Source organism: Dermochelys coriacea, chromosome 5 (assembly GCF_009764565.3).
Source record: "Dermochelys coriacea isolate rDerCor1 chromosome 5, rDerCor1.pri.v4, whole genome shotgun sequence".
Classification (NCBI taxonomy): Eukaryota; Metazoa; Chordata; order Testudines; family Dermochelyidae; genus Dermochelys; species Dermochelys coriacea.
In genome coordinates this window covers 94,293,700-94,303,397 of record NC_050072.1, presented here as the reverse complement: position 1 = coordinate 94,303,397, position 9,698 = coordinate 94,293,700, and the positions used below count along the sequence as shown (strand labels likewise).

General features: G+C 41.4%; 1 protein-coding gene across 4 annotated transcripts in view; it reads right to left on the bottom strand.

The window, feature by feature from the left end:
• Positions 1-721: 721 nt before the first annotated feature.
• Positions 722-9,698, bottom strand: part of TLE1 (TLE family member 1, transcriptional corepressor) — a 99,567-nt gene continuing 90,590 nt past the window's right edge. For all 4 annotated transcript variants that reach the window (XM_038402103.2, XM_038402104.2, XM_043514379.1 and 1 more), the window contains 4 exons: positions 9,162-9,309; positions 8,627-8,777; positions 8,067-8,143; positions 722-2,435 (listed from right to left, as the gene is read on the bottom strand). In XM_038402103.2, the coding sequence (XP_038258031.1) occupies positions 2,328-2,435; positions 8,067-8,143; positions 8,627-8,777; positions 9,162-9,309 (484 nt within the window). In that variant the 3' untranslated portion in view covers positions 722-2,327. The remainder of the gene's footprint in view (positions 2,436-8,066; positions 8,144-8,626; positions 8,778-9,161; positions 9,310-9,698) is intronic.

Genomic DNA, 9,698 nt, shown 5'->3' with positions numbered 1-9,698 from the left:
TTTCCATCTAGCATTAGTCTCCTGTAAAACAATAAAAAGAGCACCTTCAGCTAAGATCAAGATCCCTCATGTGCAAAACTTCATGTGCAAAACGAGCTGTGTTTTGGGATCTGCAATTACTGGTTAGCAAAGTGCGATACAGACAGTAGGCTCCCAATAACTAAAATTTTTGAATAGTAGGGACAGTTTTAAAAGAGTACAAGCTTACTCAAAGTTACATTTATTTTTTTTTAAAACTCTTCTTTTTAAAAATGGTTTAACATTTTAAAAAAATTGATTGTGCAGTTATACCAACCATGCTTCTGGATGGTGAAAACCAGAGTGTTTCAGCCTCAGACCTCACAATGTACCAAAGGAGAATGAAAATTTTTAACCACATCTGGTCGGTCTATCATTGTCATACAGATGCACAGCACTAGGCACATGTATGGATATGTATAGATAAAGCATCAATTTTAAACGGCAACAAAACTAGACCATCAAGAATGGTTAACATTTTACATTCGAAATGCAAAGTTCTATATTACGGCTATTACAATTCTGTAGTGCTATGACATGGTTTCAGTAGAATGGTCACATAAATTGAAAAGAAAACTAATGTCTCTGCAGGCATTGGAAACCAGAGAGGAAATTTTCTCCCACCTGGGACACACTGTAGCCAGCTAATGAATCTCTCAACCACAGCCTTGTCTTCCTGGTAACTTTTTTTTTTTTTTTTTAATAAGAGCAGAGATGTGGGCCACTTATGAAACATCAGAAAGAAAATCAGTTCTTTGCAAATAAACCTTAGTTTGCCATTTATATAACCTAAAACATCAGTTCAAAGACTTCCCTCCTGTTCCTCTGTACTCTCCATATATAACATGCTGTTATTCAGCTTATTATCTAGGACCAAGGTACATATGTGACTCTCCTTAGCATAGTATCTGAGCTTATCATGCAAACATTAGTCCTAATTAATAGGATTTTGTCTATCATAACCAAATAACAGATGCAGTTTTCCAAAATATACACAATTTAAGTGCATCAGCAGTAGTTCTCACAAACTCTCTTCCCAGCTCTATCTTTAAAGTACATAATGCCAAGTCAGATAATTTGGGGGCTTCTAGCTTTGGTAATTGGCATCAAAGCAGAGTTCTTCAAAACTACAACAACAGTGGCAGTCAATGGCAGGGATACGATCCAATTTAACTCAGGGAGCCCTCACTAAGATTTCACAGAGCCTTAGATATACAGAATGACCATAAGTTGCAAGGCCACATCACTTCCTCAAAGAGAAACTAGAATCTGAAGTGGTATAATTTGTCCAATAATGTTTATTCACTTTAATCTCCCTTTAATAAATGAGAATTGATGTATTAATTTAAAATGTAGTTCTGAGTGAACTTAATTAATTAGATGTGTGAGAAAAGTCACCTCTTACTGTATGTGTTTTGGAGAGAGAACTCAGTGGGTTATAATTAGGCACATATATGTATATTACATCTGCCAAATCAAATACATATTGGACATCTGAGAAAAATTAGAGTTAAATGCACATCTTTATGAATTGTTCTTCAATTTTTATATTGGCACTAATTGATCAGTTAGAAAAAAAATATTTTCAGTTTTCTGTAGCATAAAACAGTTCCTACTGAATTTTATAAATGGGTCTGTGAAACTACTATTTTCAGATATGATAATGAACTTGATGGTTAGTAAATAAAGTATAGGACATAGTTTTTGCATTTTCCTATAAAAGGTATTTATATCGCCAGAAAGTCTTTAAATAGATCACTTAATAAGTGAGAGCAAAAAAGACTGTTGGTACTAAAGCCTTTACTGTAATAAACCAAATATATTTACAATTTATACAAATGTTTGACCTTCAACAAAAATACAAAAACATATCACAAGATGCAAAACCTGAAAACAAGTTCATCTGAGACACCACCACTCTACACAGGACAGAATGCAAGTTGAACTGCAAGGAAAAGAAAAGTAATCCCACATATTCAGGTAATGAGAAAGATCTGCATGAGGTCACAAAGAAAGAAAAATAAAAATAAAAGGCTTCAACATTCATCAGCAGACTCAATTTTTTTAAATCCCCCAAACCAAGGCTACATCTGTCCATCTTGCCTCCGTGTTTCATTTGGTCCAGGTAGCTGATACCTAGTTGCTGGATGTTGCCTTCTATTTTATTTTGTATACTTGGAGTTGTTTCATGTCAAGGTCTGAAAACGGATATTTTGTTCCTTTTTTAAAAAGTTAAAACCTCTCTAATTCTACAAATTAAGAACATTTGGCCCAGTTCAACTCTATAAGTTATGTCCCAGTCACATTTTTCAGTAGATGACTTCATAGACTGTAGCTTTCTTGTCTCCAGAGCCAGTGACTATGTATTTATCATCCACAGAGATGTCACAACTAAGCACAGATGAGGACTCCTTAGACTAGATGGGGAAAAAAAAAACAAAAATTTGTTACTAATTTGTTCAGTAACTGCTGTTCTTTGAGGCGTATTGCGTATGTCCATTCACTTCAGGTGTGTGTGCGCCCAGTGAACCAGAGGATTTTCCTTTAGCAGTACCCTTCGGGGAGGTGAATGCACCATCAGCCACCTTGTGCTGCTGCATGATGGTATAAAGAACAGAGCCACCCCAGACCCTCATTTCCTTCTAACCAGATGGACTCCGATATGGAGGGGATGGAGGGTACATCATGGAATGGACACGTGCAACACATCTCAAAGAACAACAGTTACCGAACAAGTTAGTAACCGTTTTTAATTCTTCAAGCGATTGCACATGTCCATTCCACTTCAGGTGACGCATAAGAAGTACAATCCAAAGATGGGTTTTGGAGACTACCTGAACAAGGACTGAAGAACTACTTGTCCAAAAGTGGCATCATCTTTGGAATGCTGAGATATAGCATAATGAATAGTAAGGTACACTGATGACCAAGTTGCTCTATAAATGTCTATTATAGGTACATGAGCCAAAAAAGCTGCTGAAGCTGCCCGAGATCTTGTAGAGTGTGCTACCATCCTGTTTGGAGGGGGTACATAGGCAACATCATAGCACAGATGTACGCAAGAAGAAATCCTCTGAGTTGAGACTGGAAGTCCTTTCATTTTTACTGTAACTGACACAAACAGCTGGGACAATGATCTACAAAACCTAATTCTGTCCAAATTCTCTTCTAACATCCAAGGTATGGAACCTCTCCTCATCCTTATGAGAACGGGGCTTAGGAACGAAAGTCAGTAAGTATATCGCCTGATTGAGGTGGAATTCCAATACTTTAGTCAGGAATTTCAGATGTGGGCACAAGTATACCTTGACCTCATTAAAAAAACTGAGTGAGGAGGGTCAGCTACCAAAACTCGTAACTCCACCATCCTTCTCATGGAGATAATAGCTACCAAAACCACTGCTTTCATAGACAGATGTGGTAAAGAGCAGGTAGCCATTGGTTCAAAGCAGGCAGACCCATCAGCCTTGTTATCACTAGATTTTGGTCTTAGGGAGGAATGGGATCCATGACATGGGGATATAGCCTGTCCAGACCTTTTAAGAATCTGACTGTTACAGGATTAGAAAACTCTGAGTGGCCTGCAATTGGTGGGTGGAGAATGGAGGTAGCTGTCAGATGAACTCTGATGTAAGTAATCAATAGGCCTTTTTGTTCAGATGGAATAAACAGTCCAAAACATGTTGGATAATGGCCATGACTGCAAAAACACCTTTCATAGAATCACAGAATCATAGAATATCAGGGTTGGAAGGGACCTCAGGAGATCATCTAGTCCAACCCCCTGCTCAAAGCAGGACCAATCCCCAATTTTTGCCCCAAATGGCCCCCTCAGGGATTGAACTCACAACCCTGGGTTTAGCAAGCTAATGCTCAAACAAGAACTGTTTCCCCTTCATCAGGGAAGCGTATCTAGTAAATGGCTTCCTGCTATTCATGAGAACATTTACATATTCTCCGAACACTCCACCTCTAAAAATGATAACCACGGAGCAGTAAGATGGAAAATGGCCATGTTGGGATGTAGCAAGCAACTGTAGTCCTGGGAAATCATGTTGGGTTCTGTAGATAGTGTCAAAGGAAACCTGGAAGAGAGGCTCAGCAGACTGGAGAACTAATGCTGGGGAGGCCAAGTTGGTGCTATGTGGACCATACAAACATGACTCTTCTTGGGCTTGGGAAGTAGCAGAATAGGAGGGAAGGCAGTTTGTCTTTCCAAGAAAGCAAGAAAGCATCTGTCAGCAATCCCTGACTGTGAAAAGGGCTGACACTTTATGAGTAGTTAACAGGTCTATGTGAGAGACCTGGTTTGAAAAATGAACCTCACAAGCTCCGACCTGACAGACCACTCATGATCTATGCTGAACAAACTGCTCAAGCACTCTTCCAAGCTGCTCTGAACACCAGGAAGGTGACAGGCTTGGAGATGAATTGCAAAACTCCCAAAGATGTATCACCTCTTGACAGAGATTGTCTGACCTGGCCCTTCTCTGTCTGTTCACGTAGAACATCGCTGCAGTGTTGTCCATGAGGACTTAGAACCATAGAATATCAGGGATGGAAGGGACCTCGGGAGGTCATCTAGTCCAACCCCCTGCTCAAAGCAGAACCAGGCTAAAGGTAGGAACACCCGGGCTACTGGAGCGTTCAGGATTGTTCTATACATTGTATTCTCTGAACTGGGAAGAAGACTGACTTGTTCTCATTGTTCAGCATAACCAGAATACTGAAGAGGGATTGGATCCTGGATCCAACTTCCACCTGTAGCTTGGATCGATCCCGTACCAGCCAGTTATCCAGATTAGGAACGAGGGACTCCTGCTGTCCTTAAGAATGCACCCCTGCCATGCATTTTATAAATACACAGACTTAGGGCAACAGATAGGCAGAAGGGTAGGATTGCAAACTGATAATGGGTCTTGTTAACCAGAAATCTTAGGAATCTCCTGTAGTTTTGAGGGGCAGCCACATGAAAATGTGCATTCTTCAAGTCGAGGGCAGCACACCAGTCGCCTGGATCCACAGAGGGGGAAGATGGAGGCTAGGGTTATCATGCATTATTTTACTTTCTTTAAAATTTTTACAAGTCCAGGATGGGTCTGAGCCTCCTTTTGCCTCTGGAATCAGAAAATAATGTGTCTAGAAACCTCAATAATGAGGGGAACCTCTTCTATAGCTCTCAAATGGAGATGAGACTGCACTTGTCAGAAGACAACATACTTGTGAAAAGAGGTGGGGAAGGAAGTTGGGGAGTGGAAATAAACAGCAAGATACTGTTTCACAGTACCTAGGACGCATTGATCTGTGGTAATATGGGCCCAAGGATATAGGGACTAGGAAAACAAGTCAGAAAAAATATGAAAGGGAGAAACTGGCACATCACGATGCAGTACTCTGTCCCCAACAAGACAATCTAACAGACTGCTGGGGATTTCCCTACTGTCTCAAAGTGTCTTCTCACTGAAGAAGAAATCTGAGGAGGAGGTGGTCTTCTCCTGTGGTTTTTCCCCTCATTTTCTAGAGTGTTCAGGCTGCATAGGTGGTGAAAACAGATATCTCTAAAGAGACTGAGAGCAGACTGCTTTCTTTTAGAGAAAGGCATGTAAATTCCCAACAATGTCAATGTGGCCCTCGAGGCTATGGACAGTCTCATCCGTCTTCTGAGAGAAGAGGGTAGGACCTTTCAAGGGGAGACCCTGGGTCATCTGATGGACTTTTTGCAGTGGACCTGAAGACTGAAGCCATGAACATCTGTGCATAGATACTGCAGATCCCATGGTGTTGGCTGTTCAATCTACCCCAACTAAGGATGTTTGCAGAGAGGTCAGATCCACCAGCTTGCCCTCATCAAACAGGGTTTGGAATTCCTGTCGAGCAACATCTCACAACTCGTCTGAGAACTACAGAATATTGTCACAGAGGGAGAAGTTGTATCTGGCCAATAAGGTTTGTTGGCTAAAGATATGAAATTATAGCCCAGATGTAGAATAAATTTTCCTATCAAAAATGTCTAATTTCTTCATGTCTTTGTCCTTTGGTGTAGAAGATGGTCAATCCTGACACACTCTCATTAACCTCCAACATAACTAAGGAACCTGGCAAAGGATGGGTATAAAAACATTCATAGCCTTGAGAAGGGACATGGCACCCTCTGTCAGTTCTCTTAGCTGTCAAAGGCAGAGGATAGCATTTGCCACAAGGATTTTGTAGATGATGTTGATGGGCAGAGCCACCCTGGAAAGCTCTGCTGAACCCATAATGCTGACTCCAAAAGCCTATGGGAAACTCTCCTGGAATCACTTCAGCAGGAATATCAAAAGAGGTAGCTTTTAAAAGTTCTCTATAAAACCTGACGTCATTCCCCGACAGGTGAGGAATCCTGGGGGACTACAGACTCGTCAGATGAGATGAGGGAAAATACAGAGGAGGCAGAGGCTAATCCTCCTGTGGTGCAGTGGATCAATGTTTGGAAGTATGAATCTGGTATTGAGAGTCTTCTTGGTATGGACCTTGTGATTGTCATCTGCTAGGAGATCTATAAAGCTAGGGAACCAGGGAGGATCTGGAAGTGGGAGGCATACCCCATAGGTTCCAGTAAGGCATAGATATGGCATAGGACACCAGCCACAATACTCCAAGGATCCATGTCTCTGTGCATGTGATAGGTACAAGGGACGGAATTCCTGCAATGAAGGTGAAGGGGAGAGTTGTCATCTAACCCAGGAGCAAGGGGCATAGGAGCCTACCTCACAATCGAGGAGGACCCTGATTTGTATGACTATGGTGGTACTGTGCCAAGCAGTGCCAGAGCCTGGGGTTGTCTCTCCAGAGATATTGGAGCTGGGAACAGCATGCTGTTTTACCTCTGGATAGAACTGAACGAGAAAGTGCTGGACACTCCAAAGAGCTAGCCCCAAACAGGATAGAGGGCTGAATTTGTCTCTGAGGTAGGTCCACAGACAGGGCCTTTCACTGGTACCAGCTAACTTGTCTCATGGACCATCAGAGAATCTAGCACCATGAGGCAGAATAGATCCTGTGCTGCCACATAGGTCTCCAGTGTCATCAATACCAAGAGATTTTCCTGGTGCTATTATTGTGGCACTGAAGGAGTCAGTACTGTAGCAGAGGTCCTTCTCAATAGCCCAGGCATGGGTGCTGGAGTTGATAACCCTTGATGAGAAGAGGTTGGTAACAAGGAGCATTTCTTCCCAGAGGATACCCTATCTTGTCCTCCAGATTGCTTACTGATGGATGGTCCCAGGGACCTCAATCTTTTAACGGATCCAAGATTTGGCTCCTCTGATAAATGGTCTGATCTTCCATGCTTCTTTTTTGCCACTAGAAAAGCGGATTGGTGCTGACCTTCAGAAGCAGTGTCCCAAGGGACAGTCCTCACCAATGCCAAAGTACTTGATGCCCTCCTTGACATGAAGGTACAGAAGGTGGATGCAGAGCGGCCTCCAGGAGGATGTGGCACAGTCTCACCTATCTGTCCTTTTTCTTCTGGGGTTTGAAGTCCCTGCAAATCTGGTAGGGATTTTGAATGTGACCCACAACAAGGCACTTCAGGCAGGTGAAATGAGGATCATTCACTGGCACAGATTTCTTGCTGCCAGCACAAGACTTAAAACCCAGAGACCAATGTATACCTCAGTACTGGGTATCAGTAACCCACAAATAAGAGGGAACCAATGCTTCAAGATAAACAACCAATAAAACCTTCCGTAATCTAACACCAATGAATATCACTTAACTATTTACATTAAGGAAGACAATTTCCTTAATGATGATCCCAGGCGGTCAGAAGGAACTAGGGGAGTGTCATGAGGGGACTGAGGGCACATATGCCACCCCAGTGGGTACTTTTAGGAGGAAAATTTCCAACTTTGGTGCCTTGGCTGCAGACACTCCTGAAGTGGAATGGACATGTGCAATCACTGAAAGAAAAATATAACATTAAAAAAAAAAAAATCCTTTCTTCACCCTCCCTCCAACACTTTTTGTTTTGTGAAGAAATTAAAGGGGTGGAGGGCTATTACTCTTACCTGGAATATACTGGCTCCATAGGGGGTCCTCCAGGCATTAAGAAGGTTATCTTTTCCAGTACTCACAAACCATTTACCTAGAAATGTAACAAAGGCAATGATAACATATAATAAAACATCCAACAACTGACAGATTTTACATTTTCAACTCACATTTATGAAGTTTAACTCAACAGTCATATTAACCTCAGGGGTTATTAGCTGCCTGATTAGCACTATTCAAAGCTCTTGGTACTAATCAACATGGTTTTTGCTTACATCTGTGTGTGGGGGGGATGTGGGGGTGGATATGAAACCCATCTCAGAGGAATGCTTTTGCTGCTTGTAATAATTATACTTTTAAAAAAAAAATAACGACTTGGTAAGTAGAAAGCACTTTACAAATATTAACTAATTCTCAACAGCCATAGGAGGAAGGTAGATGGGCATTACCATCATTTTATAGATGACGAATAAGAGGCAGAAAGGTGAAGTGACTTCCCCAAGTCAAAGTAACTGGCAGAGCAAGGATTAGAACACAGGAACCCCTGGCTTCCAGTGCCATGTTCAGGCCAACTTACCACAGTAAGCAAACTTAAGTGACAACACGCAGCTCTCATGCAGATGTAGTTGATACTTGTCTGGTTTATTTACATGTAGTACTTCCACATTGCTGCTCTCCATCCCCACAGCTAGCCATTCACCAGTAGGGCAATATCCAAGGGAAAAGATCTGGAGAAAATAAATGAGGAAAAGGTTTATCTTTTTGCAATGTTAATGAATGAAATATCACAATGGAGGAAAGAGACTAAAATCAAATCCAAACTGTTCATCAGCAAGAATATAGTTCCAATTCTGATACGAGAATAGGGGAATATTTAGTTATCTATTCATGTAATTCAAACTATGTTTTACGGGAGAGCGGGAAGTGAGATGTCATTTAGGCTATCATTGCATTTTTGTGAGCCAATAATCTATAGGAATTCCAAAACATAATGCATGTTTTGTCGTCTAACACAAAATAAAAATTTCACATTTGCACTGGGTTTAGTTCTTGAGTATCATCCTAAATAAACTGGCAAATTTTTAAAAAAAATTATAGGAAAAACTAGTCACCTGTGATGTGAAGTCATGCTGTTGTAGCTGTCTCCCTTCTCTCAAGTCCCAGGATCTGACAGTGTTGTCCAAACCTCCCGTCCAGAGCTTGGTACCATCATTTGAAATGTCAATACAGCTGGCTCCATCTGTGTGGCCCTGGAATTGCCTGATAAAACAAACCGGATTGAATAATGATTTCCTGCCAGAGCTCAAGGTAAACACTGTCGTGTTGTTAGTTTTGTATTGTGTGTGTGTGTGTGTGTGTGTGTGTGTGTGATCTCTTCTGAGTCTGCTGATGTGCGAGAGCCAGCCCCTCCCCCGGCTGGATATGAAATGCACACATTACAAAAACCACTTTGCAGGTGTTAGGGAAATGATCTGTAGTACAGCTAGCTAAACAAAAGCAGTCAAATATTACCTATCAGATTTTGGGAGGAAGGAAAGCTATTTAAAACCCAAAGTACAAGTACGTTAGCCATCACACCTGGAAAAAATGAATGAATCACCAAGATTAAAAGAACAGACTATCCAGGGGACAAACTAGTTATTTCTGTG